Consider the following 12577-nt stretch of genomic DNA (forward strand, 5'->3'; position numbering starts at 1 on the left):
AGAGAAATGTTCATTTTTTGTGCAGGAATTGTCTTTTTTAGGCCTGATTATGTCCTGTGAGGGGTTTCGCATGGATATCAAGAAGGTGCAATCTATTGCTGACTGGGTCCCACCCCGGGAACTGAAGGGTCTCCAGCGCTTCTTGGGATTCGTCAACTATTATTGAAAATTTATTGTTTTTTTTTTTTTTTTAACAGGTGGTTAAGCCACTTACTGATCTTACAACCAAGGGTGCGGATGTAAAAAATACTCAAGCTACTTACCGGTAGCAGTGTTTTTCAGGAGCCCATGACAGCACTAACGAGAGAGGGGATCCGCCCTTCAGGGACAGGAAACCTACAGAGATAAAAGGGCGGCACCTCTCTCCCGCATCAGTTGGATTACAGAGCATGAGAGGACCTCCTTGGTTAGTAGCACATAAATAATTTACACATTTCACCCTGTGCCTAAACTTAAAATTTATATCAATAAGTGGTGATAAGCCATATCAGTTGACAGGGAGGGAATATAGGAGTGCTGTCATGGGCTCCTGAAAAACACCGCTACCGGTAAGTAGCTTGAGTATTTATTCAGTCGCCATGACAGCACTAACGAGAGAATTACAAAGAAAAGAGTTTTAGGGAGGGACTACTGCTTCCCTTCTACCAAACATGAGATCGTTGGAGCCACCCAGATCTAATCAATTATGCTTAAAGAAAGTAGACGGAGATGACCATGTGGCCGCCTTACATATATCCTCAATCGACACCTCCGACCTCTCCGCCCAGGAAGTCGCCATGGCCCGAGTGGAATGAGCTCTTATGCCTTCCGGGACTTCAAGGCTACCTGCTGAATAAGCCAGAAAAATCACTTCCCTAATCCATCTACCTAAGGTGTTTTTGGATACTCTAAACCCTTTCCTAACTCCTTGAAAGGATATGAATAAAGAACTATCTTTTTTCCAGGGGTCTGTTAAAGATATATACTTAAAGGGACACTGTCACCTGGATTTGGAGGGAACAATCTTCAGCCATGGAGGCGGGGTTTTGGGGTTTTTGATTCACCCTTTCCTTACCCGCTGGCTGCATGCTGGCTGCAATATTGGATTGAAGTTCATTCTCTGTCCTCCATAGTACATGCCTGCGCCCGAGTTTCCTGCGAATTAGGTAATCGGCCATGATGTTCTTTTCCCTTTATATGAAGAGATGTGAGTGACAGTAGATGAGTTTCGGCTATCTGCAAGATACGACCCGCCACTTCCATTAAAGATCTGGATCGGGTTCCCCCCTGATGATTAATATAAGCTACAGTTACCTGATTGTCTGAGAATAGCCTGACGTGATGGCCCTGTAAGGACATAAGAAAATAACTCAGAGCTTGCTCTACTGCCAATAACTCCTTGAGGTTAGAGGACAAACTTTGTTCGGAATGTGACCAAACTCCCTGGACCCACATATCACCCATATGTGCTCCCCATCCCCTGTGGCTAGCATCTGTGGTAACTACACGAGATATATGGTTTATCCAGGGAACCCCAGTCCGTAAGTTTTGTGTGTGTAACCACCAACGTAAGGACTGAATAGAGACATCAGACAAGGAAAAGGTACTATCCAGGTGGCCCTCTAACAGACAAGTATTGCACAATACATCCCACTGTAGGATTCTGGTGTGGTACTGGGCCCAAAGAACCGCCGGGATACACGACATGACTGAGCCTAACAGTGACATCACTCCTCTGTTACCGATGTATTATTAACAACCTTGAGTATTTGCCGTTGAATTTTTTCTACCTTTGTATCCAGTAGACGGCATTCCTGCAACCTTGAGTCCAATATGAGACCCAGGAATTCTTGAACTCTTAGAGGCTGTAAACGTGATTTTTTAAAATTAATAATCCAACCCAACCTTTGTAAGGCTGCAATTACTGTTGCTAGTTTGGCCGAGCAGTGTGATTCTGAGTTCCCTATTATCAATAGGTCATCCAGATATGGAACCACAAGAATATCCTGTTCATGAAGATGTGCCATGACCTCCACCATTACCTTCGTGAACACACGAGGAGCAACTGCAACACCAAAGGGGATTGCCTTGTATTGGAAGTGTTTAACCGTCCCGCCTAGTAAGACTGCTACCCTTAAATACCGCTGGTGGTCTGTATGTATAGGGACATGATAATAGGCATCTTTAAGATCTAAGACGACCATGAAACACCTGTCAAACAATAGCTTTATTGCCGTTTTCACAGACTCCATTTTAAACGATTGGACCCATAAGAATTTATTCAGGCCTTTAAGGTTGATGATGGTGCAAAAAGAATTGTCTAGCTTTTTAATCAAGAAGAGGGGGGAATAAAACCCCTTACCCCTTTGCGCTTCAGGAACCTCCACCATTACACCCCTTTGTTGAAGTTCCTGGACCTCAGACTCTTATGCCAGTTGTTCTGCAGGTGAAGAACGTACAGGTGTTACCAGAAATTTATCATTAGGAATGTTCAGAAAATCAAACTTTATTCCTGATTTAATAATGTTCAGGACCCATGGACTACTGGAAATATTAAGCCAAGCTAGATAGAAGGCCAGAAGCCTGCCTCCCACCCGATCCGGCAGTCATTGTGGCTTTCTGTTGTCCCGAAAGGAGTTGAACATGTAAGCCTCTACCTTTCTTCCTATTGGTGTCATATCTGGGTTTTTCTCTAGTTGACCTTGAACGGTCAAACCATCTTCTGTTCGTGCCCCGCCTGTAGGTGGGTCTTCCTAGGTAAGGGAATTGTTTTTTACTATCCCCAGCCTTTCCTAATAGTTCATCCAGAACTGGACCGAATAGATGCGCCCCTTCACATGGAATGCTGCACAGTTTTGATCTGGCCTGCATGTCCCCCTGCCAACACTTTAGCCAGATGGCTCTACAGGCCAATTAGAAAGTGCCGCCGATCTGGCCGCCAATTTCACCGAATCTGCTGATAAGATAAGCTGCAGCTCCCTGAATCATAGGAAGGGAGGATATGATTTCACTTCTCGGAGTCTTATTTTTAAGTTGATCCTCTAGGCTGTCCAGCCATACCATCATAGAGCGTGCTGTACAGGTGGCTGCAATTGATGGCCTGAGAGCCCCTGCTGATGTTTCCCAAGCTCCCTTAAGAAACACATCCGCTCTCCTGTCTAGCGGGTCCTTTAAAGCAGGGGTCCCCAACTCCAGTCCTCAAGGCCCACCAACAGGTCATGTTTTCAGGATTTCCTTTGCATTGCACAGGTGATGCAATTATTACTTGGGCAAGATTAAGGAAATCCTGAAAACATGACATGTTGGTGGGCCTTGAGGACTGGAGTTGGGGACCCCTGCTTTAAAGTTCCCAAATCCTCAAACGGCAGCGAGGATTTCTTGGAAGCCTTAGCCTTGGCCGCATCAAGTTTTGGGGCTTTATCCCATGTCGCAGATGCTGTCTCCTCAAACGGATATTTTCTCTTAAATGATGGTGGAAGAGAACCTTTCCTTTCAGGCTTTTCCCACTCTCGTGTGATGAGGGAGCTTGCTTTCTCCACTGCAGGAAAACATCTACGAGATTTACGGTCTAGTCCTTTAACCATGACATCCTGCATAGATTTCTCTGACGGGGTTTCTTCAATTCCTATAGTGTTATTTACTGCCTTGACGAGGCGGTCTCTCCGGTCAAAGCAAAAACAAGAATGACCGGACTCAGTCTCTGAGGAAGATGATTATGTATGAGAAACATCTGATTTCAGCTCCCCTGAGTCATTGTCCTCAAATGAACTTGGGGATCTAGGATCTCTTTCTCTAGATCCCCTATTTTGAGATAGGGATTTTGCTGAACCCCTGACCTCTTGTCTAACCATTTGTCTTAGGCTGGTAGCGAAATCTGGTGTCTCCTCTGCTATTAAACATTGAATACACGGTCCACATAATTTCCTTATGTGGTCATCCGGGAGAGGAACTCCACACTCAGCACATTCTTTGTGTTTAGATTTAGAGGACCGTTTTTTTCCCTGATAGACATGGAGAGAGGGAATATATGGGGAGACACACATCACTAAGTGAACCTTCTCGGCGATCACTTACCCCTATAGTGACTGAGTGGTACCGTAGATTGCGGGGGGGACCCTCTCCGCCGTTGTAACATCCTTACGGCTTGAGGATTTTCCGGCCTTAGATCTTTGATCAGCCTCCAGGATGACTACTGTCACTAGATCGCTGCTGGGTGCTCATTGTTTGGGGCTTCTCCAAGTATTGACACTGCTGCTCAAACTGCAACGGTTCCTGCTCCTGAGATTCCATTGTAATATGGATAGGAAGCATGTGGTAGCCCATACGGAATCCTTAAATAGCCGGCCCCTTTAGGTACCTCCCCCGGATGGGGTCAGCAGATTAATCCAATTGAACTGCCTGGTACATCGCATATGGGAAGCCCCTCCACCAGAAGCTCGCCCGCATATCTGAACCTTCCCCACAGCTGTGCCGTATGTCGCCTTTAATGGTCTCACCTGACCCCAGAACCGCCAAGTGCCTGCATTCCCCCGCTGTGTGCTGCAGGGTGCCGCCATAATCACTGCCGCGGCCCTACTGCGCATGCGCCGCGCGTCATCAGTCCTCGCCGGTCACCATCTACAGTTTGCCCATGGCGCCGACACTCCCTAGGCTCCTGCTGTCCGGAACGCCGATCGCGCCGCCACACACCGCCACCAGCTCCGCCGCAGGATTCGGGAGACAGGGCCTCCCATAAAATACATACCTGTGGCGATGGAACACTCCAAAGTCAGCACTCCCCCTGAAGGCTGCTTTCAGCCCTCTGTGGTGTGGCACCTCCAGCGCACCGGACCCGACCGCGGAAGGGGAAACCCCGCTTCCAGAACCGGCCTGCCAAGCCTGGGTACTGTCTTCAATCTTCACCTTTCTTTTTAAGGCAAGTCTGTAGGGTCCCCTGTCAGGGACAGGAAATCAACTGATGCGGGAGAAAGGTGCTGCACTTTTATCTCTGTAGGTTTCCTTTCCCTGAAGGGCGGATCCCCTCTCGTTAGTGCTGTCATGGCGACTGAATAAAATGGTCTGTTGCTGCCAAAGAATCCTTTTTGATGAAGAAAAAGTGTTTTATGTCCGCCCCAATATTGGTGCAGACAGATCCGTCTAAATCTTTTATTGTAGAGGTGGACGCTAATGAGGTGGGGGTGGGAGCAGTGTTGTCTCAGGGACCTGCCACTTTGACCAATCTAAAGCCATTAAGAAATTATGATGTGGGAAATAGGGAACTTCTTGAGGTCAAATTGGCATTTGAAGAATGGAGGCACTTTTTGGAAGGGGCGGCTCATTCGATCACTGTGATTACTGATCATAAAAATTTAGCCTATATTGAGTCTGCTAAAAGATTGACTCCCAGACAGGCCCACTGTCCCTTTTTTTTTTTTCTCGGTTTCGGTTTTCCATTACTTTTCGCCCTGGGTCCAAAAATGCCAAGGCTGATGCTTTATCTCGAAGTTTTGATTTTGTGTCTCCCCCCGAACCACCGTCCTCCATTCTTCGTGCCGGGGTAGTGGCGGCTGAGGTCTCATCGGAGCTGAAGCGGGAGATTGTTGAAGCTCAGTCTCTTGCTCCTGCCGCTAAGCCAGGGGGTAAATGGTTTGTCCCGGAACAATTTCGGTAAAGACTCCTTCAAGAGTTTAATGAGTCTAGGCTGAGTGCTCATCCTGGAGTTTCCGCCATGTGAGAGGCTGTGGCAAGGGTTTTTTGGTGGCCCTCGTTGGGTACGGATATAAAAAAATTTGTATCTGCATGTGGGGTTTGTGCCCATTCTCAGAGCTCTCATAGCCGACCGGGGAACTGGTGCATTTGCCAGTTCCTGATAAAGTCCATGGACAGACGAGTCCATGGTCTATCACCAATCTCCCTCCTTCCAGGGGTAATACCGTTGTGTGGGTGGTGGTGGACAGGTTTTCTAAGCTGCCCCATTTTGTACCCTTGTCCGCATTACCCTCAGCTGAAACCTTGTCCAAGCTGTTTGTGCAACATGTGGTCCATGTGCATGGGGTACCCATGAATGTGGTATCTGACAGAGGTGTGCAATTTATGGCTAGGCTCTGGAGGGCATTCTGTAAAAAATTGGGTATTACATTGTCTTTTCTTCTGCATACTACCCTGAGAGTAATGGTCAAACTGAACGCACCAATCAGTCCCTTGAACAAATTATTATATGTTTGGTCTCTGTTAGGCAGGATAATTGGTGTGATGCGTTGCCTTTGGCTGAGTTCACCTTCAACAGCAGTGTGAGTCAGTCCACCGGTATGTCCCCATTCTTGGTTAACTATGGGTTTATTCCACATTTTGAGGAATTTTCCCATTTGGATTCTGGTTGTCTTGGGGAGGAAGGGTCTGTACAGTGTTTTAAAAAATCTGTGGGCTCAGGTCAGTCGTAATATCTCCAAGGCTCAGGGAAGGTATAAGTTCTTCGCAGACAAGCAGAGAATCTCGGGTCATACATTTCCACGAGGAACATCAAACTCAAGGTTCCGTCAGCCTAGTTGAGTCCAAAGTTCATTGGTCCATATGAAATTGTGGAAATAGTCAATCCCGTAGCCTTTAAGTTGTGCCTCCCAGCTTCATTTAAGATTTCCAATGTGTTCCACAAGTCCCTTTTAAAACCCTGGGGGTCTGTTGAGGAGGGTTGTGTCAGCTGTCCCCCCGATGCTGGTGGAGGGTCACACGGAATAGGAGGTTGGACATATTGTTGATTCTAGTCTTGTTTACCGCACCTTGCAGTATCTGGTACACTGGAAGGGGTATGGTCCAGAGGCTCGATCTTGGGTCCCTGCCCAGTCCTAACACGCTGATCGTCGTGTTTGGGCATTTCATGCCAGGCATTCTGAGAAGCCTGGGGGTCCAGTGGCCCCCCATTGAGTGGGGGGTACTGTCATGGCCTGTATGTAAGTTCTTGTCTAGTGCTTCAGGGGTTAATGCTGCTGGCCTCACTCTGGCTGTGGGAAGGCTTTAAATAGCCTCTTTTGGGCACTGTCTGTTGTCAGTGATACTTTTGTCCTCGGTTGAGTTACTGACCCCAGGTATCTGTGGATACTGTTTGCTCTTGAATGCTCGCTTGTGTATGATCCGGTCTGTTTACCGTTTAGAGTGTTGCCGTCTGATTCTGTGCCTCCTGTATTTCTCCATTTGACCCTTGCTACTCCCTGACTTTCCATCTTATCGCTCCCGCCTGGTACCTCACCGCTCTCTATGGTTCTGACCCTGGCTAGTTGTTGACTATGTCTTTGTCCTCTTCTTCCGGTAACCATGTAGTCCTCTGGTCTTACCCATTGCCTGTCTGACACCTCTTTCGGCTTCCTTAGCCGGTGCTCAGCTCTCCGGAGCTCTGGGGTTAGGCTACGCCCCCGGGGCTGTCATGTGCTTCAGCTCTGCCAGCTCAGGACACGCGCACTGACTCAGGTGGTAAGCACAGTGCGGTGTCCCTGACACCCGGAAGCTGGGCATGGGAGGTACTTGGACGTTCCAACATGACGATTCAAAACACAAGGCCAATTTGATCTGTCATTGGCTACAGCAGAACAAAGTGAAGGTTCTGGAGTGGCCTTTCATTTGAGAGCATACCCTTCATTTTCAATATAAAAATAGTCAAATGAACCGCAAGATAATAATATAAACTATATTCTGCAAAGTACCAACTCTAAGCTGATTTTGCCATACATGCCTGGACATGTCCCTAACTCAAGTTGTTGGAGGTAGAGCTGGCTGTCGGCTGTTGGTTTATATTGTGTTTATGAGTTCAATTTTGGGACTTATTATTGGTTTTTTACTCTTATATTAGACCTGGGTCGAAATTGACCACAACAACACAAATGTTATAATTTTAATAAGAGCATTTTACAATTTAGTAAAATAGTTTTATTTTATTGTATTTTGTTTAACAATAAGTTCCTGAAAAAGTCAAAAAGTCTTGATGCAATAAACAAATGTATGTAGAATTTGTATGCATTTAAAACCTAAAACGGGTCGGTCACGACCCTAACACTAGAGGAAGGTTAAAAAGAGAAAACACAGTAGTTTGACAATAAATGGCTTCTCCCAACCACGAGTGGAGAAAAAGTTTTGGAGTTATCATTCATATTCTCTGAAAAAAGGCCAAGAAAGCAAAAATTCTGCCAGGTTATGTAAACTTTTAAGCACAACTTTATATAATACACCCACCTCTATATCCACTCTGTAAATCCCTCATATATTACCCCCAGCTGTGTACAATACCATCAGTATATTACTCTCTCCTTAGGATTAAGACTAACATATGTCCAGCATTTTCCTATATTTAGGCTTCAGACATGAATGTGTCCTGCAAGATGTCCTCTACATCTTAAAATGCCAGACTTTCATCATGTGAAGTAATCATACAAAGAATAATCTTTAATCCAATGTCTTTTTCTTTTTTCCATGATTCATTTTCAATAGCATTCGGCCACAGCATAGGTGCTGGAACTTAATTGTCCCATTATTTCTCAGGATGCATTGTACGTGTAATTGTACAGTGGTTTGTTTGCTTTGAACTAAAAGTCACAAAACGAACCCCACTTCCTACAGAAAGACAAGGACGCCCCCACCTCCTACATTCTTCGTCTTCGTATCTGATGATAGGTGGAAAGCACAAACACAAGGAGAACTTTCCTCATTATATCATTTATTCAGTACAGAATACAATCAGACATATGAGAAGAACCTCCATGAAGAGAAGTTGTGCCATGCAAATCACAGACTTTTTCCGTCAACTCATCACTGACTGGAGGTCTACACCTGGTGCCAGGAGGTCTACTTTTCTTATGACCATATCTGGGGTGGAGTCTAAGAGCACGATCTCCTCGCAGTGAATCAGAAGATGTCCTCTGCGTTCTTCACACGACAGTCCCGCAGCTCGGTCAGCCTCATGATCAGGTCCTCCACGCTGCATTCTCCATGTTGCTTTCTGTCTCTTGTGCGTACATTGACGCTGTTGTTCTGTTTCTCCTTTTCACCAACCACTAGAGAACAAAGAATAAAAAAAAAAAAAAAGAGAGTGTCATTTCCATGTTCTATGAGCCTTTCTTATAAAAGAGAGTTAACTCTGTTAGTCCTCCTGGAAATGTACTACCTTACAATTCCTCTCATCAGTAGGATATATGTCATCAAAGCCAGCAATGTTTGGACAACTTCAATCTCACACATGCTGACAAGGGCAATTTTTATTCTAATTTCGTACAACCAAAAATCTGCAGCTGAAGGTCCAACACCCAAGTGATGGGGCATCGTATACACGGGGGCAGTATATGCCGATGTAAGTAATGCAGGCAGCTGGGTAATACCTCTGCTTGCTGCACAGATATACATCCAACACCAGAATAGCTGTGACTAAAGCTTCCAAGCTGCAGACGTAAGATTGTGTCAGCTGTCAGCGAGCGCGGGCTTCCTTCCTCAGTGACAGGAGAGTACTGACATGAGCAGATAAACATGAAGATGTCCTCCCCGGAAAATGGTCAACCCGGACTATAGACGTTTCAGAGGACTATAATATGAGAAGTTCTTGCACTAATATGCTGGTTTCAATTCCTTACAATTTGCCCGTCCATCGAGAGGCACCACTACAACCAGCCTGTCCATCGAGTGGCACCACTGCCGCCAGCCCGTCCATCAGGCGGCACTACTGCCGCCAGCCCATCCATCGGGCGGCACCACTCCTGTATTGCTGCTTAAGAGACAGCAGACTTGTGTTTACAGTCTTGAAAATTCTTCCTTATGTCCAGACCGGTTTTACAGTGTATATATATAAATTTCCACTCACCGACGGCAAGCAGAGATTTGACCAGTGAAACACAGAGCACAGTAGAAAGTCTAACGTTTCATAGAAAATATTAGGGGCAACGTAAGGACCAGCTGCACTTCACTTACCCAGAATGAAGTTGTACTGCGCCAGCTGCGCTTTGCGGATCTTTTTGTTGAAGGTTGTCCCTTGATCCGTATCGATGTCCACCATAAACCCCTGGTCGTGGATAATCCTATAAACCTGTCAGTAAAACACAAGCAATACTTATATAGTGTCAGTAAATCATGGTGGACAGGATGGTAGATCTGACACCTGACTTTATGTTCTCATAGTCTTATGCCAATCATGTGCCGGGAAATCAATACAAGCAGGAATTAATAGGGTGAACACTTAGATATTGATAACCGCCAGCATCACCAATGATCTGCTGCCTGGAGGTAACGCAGGGGCGGGGATTAATAAGGACAAAACAGCTCCATCCACAGTACAGTGGCCGTTCTCCGATACTGCAGCTCATCTCCAATTCACTTCAATGGGAGCCAAGAATGGCCACTAAATAGCGTGTGGAGCAGCAATCTCCCAGCAACAGTGATAAGTGGGGGGTGTAGTGTTATATATCAGCACAGTATCTGAATGGGATAAAACACGTACCTCTTGGGCATAATCGGCAGAAATGCCTCCTGTGGGTATAACCATGACCTGGAATGGAGACAGCCAGAAAGGCCTGGGCAGGAGAGAAGGCAGACATCACAGGTGTCATATAAACATAACTGCCTCTTCATTCACTTCTATGGGACTGTGGTTTTTCAAGTCCCATGTAAGTGAATGGATCTGTGGTTTAACGGAGGACAATTATATCTACAACAGACTAATACCTTGTCAGTGATGCCGCAGTCCACGTGTGAAGCGTATCAGCTGCCCGCCAGCTGGGCAAAATGAGACTTACCACTTCCCTGCGTAATTCTCAGCCAGGACCGCCATCATCCTCTCCACAGAGCCCAGCACCGCCCGATGGATCATCACCGGCCGCTCCGCCCGGCCATCCTCTTTACTGTGAGAGAAAGAAAAACAAGAAGCCATTAGGTTAATTGGGGATTCACATGCAACAAGTCAATGGAAAATCCACATCTTGGTTCCCAGAGCAATCAATGAGAGGGTCTCACTACTCGGGCCCCCACTGATCAAAAGTTATGACATATCAAGGCTCCATACTCTAAGCGTATGCCCACTGATAATTAGTGAGAAGGCGGACAAATCTCCAAACCAGGCCATTCCCCTCTTCAGCTTGGAAATTTGATGTAACCTGTTATCCAAATAAAGTAATACCAACACTTCCATGTTGTGCCTCAGTAGAAAGGAGACGGGGGGCACACAACATTGATAAACCTCGTGCACGTGGCATCGTCCTCCCATCTACAACAGGCAACTTTCTCCCTTGTTCCATAAAAACACATACCCCACATAGCTGAGGTTGAAGCGGATGGGCAGCTGAAAGTCCAACTGGATTGTGGCACACTGATGGTTGCGCCCCATTGCGTCTTTAATCTGGATATCAATCTGGCAAAGAAACATAAGATCCAGTTAGAGGTCACGTACTGTGGGAAGAACCCTAGAAATGAGGAGACTATTAAAGATTAGTGCAACTTTGCCTTCCTAAAAAAGGGGCACGAGACTAAAACCTATGCCAGCTATGAAATGTTTCACACTGCCTAGCCATGAATCAAATAGGTAAACTAAAACTGGCACGATTTACAGGAGTGACCATTTTATTAAGGCAAGAAAGAAAAAAAAAAAAAGCAGCCGCAAAAATCCCAAAAGTAGTGAAAGATGACATAGCACTGGACGTCCATGCAGGGAAAGCCGCAAGCTTAGACTTTGTCCGTCAAAAACCGAGTCATTCACACAACCACAAACCAGTCAAACATGTGTGACATTTTTTTTATTACAAAACTGGAAAACGTTAATGGCAGCAGAGCTGCGTACACAAGCACCCACCATAGGATGGTGTAATGTGCTGGAATGTGTAATGTGCTCTGCCAGTAGGTAGTTGATGCTGGGTGGATTTGCCGCTGGAAATTTGGACACTTACCACCTGATCATGGACGGCCTTGGACACACGGACCCGTGCAATGCTTATGGCCACAGCAGGCTTAATTATATGAGACAATGCTGCCAAATGACAGTTGAGTAGGTAGGCACTCTGCCAACCCCTCCCTGGTCAGCACTCCGCCAACCCCTCCCTGGTGAGCACTCTGCCAACCCTTCCCTGGTCAGCACTCCGCCAACCCCCTTCCCTGGTCAGCACTGCCCCCAACCCCCCTCCCTGGTCAGCATTCACCTTGGGGCCATAAAATGCTCCATCTCCTGGATTCAGCTCCCACGGAAGACCAAAACCATTCAGACTTTTCTCCAGCTCCTAAAATAAAGAGGTTGTCAGTGATGAGATCGTCCTCCTCCCGACCTACAGCGAGAAGAGACCGGTGCCTACCTGCTCAGCAGTCCGCCAGACATCCGGCTCTCCCATATACTGCTCTGGGCGAGTGGAGAGGAAAAGCTTAAATGAGAAGCCAAACACTGTGTACACAGCCCGGAGGAAGTCCAGACAGCCGCTGATCTCACCTTCCAACTACAGGGTTAATAGCAGAAGTGTCAGTATTTAAAGGGAAAACAATTACATGGAAATTCTATTGTGTGGCAGCCAGTGATTAAATGGGTATTCTGTTTTCACATCTATACACCGGGACTTTACCCCTCCAACTGTACCTTAATGTCCTAATTATGGTGTTCTTGCTGCAATCAGAT

General features: G+C 46.4%; 1 protein-coding gene across 2 annotated transcripts in view; it reads right to left on the bottom strand.

Annotated features, from left to right (window-relative positions):
- Positions 1-8638: 8638 nt before the first annotated feature.
- TARS2 (threonyl-tRNA synthetase 2, mitochondrial) overlaps positions 8639-12577 on the bottom strand; it is a 47776-nt gene continuing 43837 nt past the window's right edge. For both annotated transcript variants that reach the window (XM_069727096.1, XM_069727087.1), the window contains exons 13-19: positions 12264-12401; positions 12114-12191; positions 11232-11332; positions 10722-10826; positions 10427-10499; positions 9901-10015; positions 8639-8996 (exon numbers count right to left, since the gene is read on the bottom strand). In XM_069727096.1, the coding sequence (XP_069583197.1) occupies positions 8848-8996; positions 9901-10015; positions 10427-10499; positions 10722-10826; positions 11232-11332; positions 12114-12191; positions 12264-12401 (759 nt within the window). In that variant the 3' untranslated portion in view covers positions 8639-8847. The remainder of the gene's footprint in view (positions 8997-9900; positions 10016-10426; positions 10500-10721; positions 10827-11231; positions 11333-12113; positions 12192-12263; positions 12402-12577) is intronic.

The sequence above is a fragment of the Ranitomeya imitator genome, chromosome 1, assembly GCF_032444005.1.
Source record: "Ranitomeya imitator isolate aRanImi1 chromosome 1, aRanImi1.pri, whole genome shotgun sequence".
Classification (NCBI taxonomy): domain Eukaryota; kingdom Metazoa; phylum Chordata; class Amphibia; order Anura; family Dendrobatidae; genus Ranitomeya; species Ranitomeya imitator.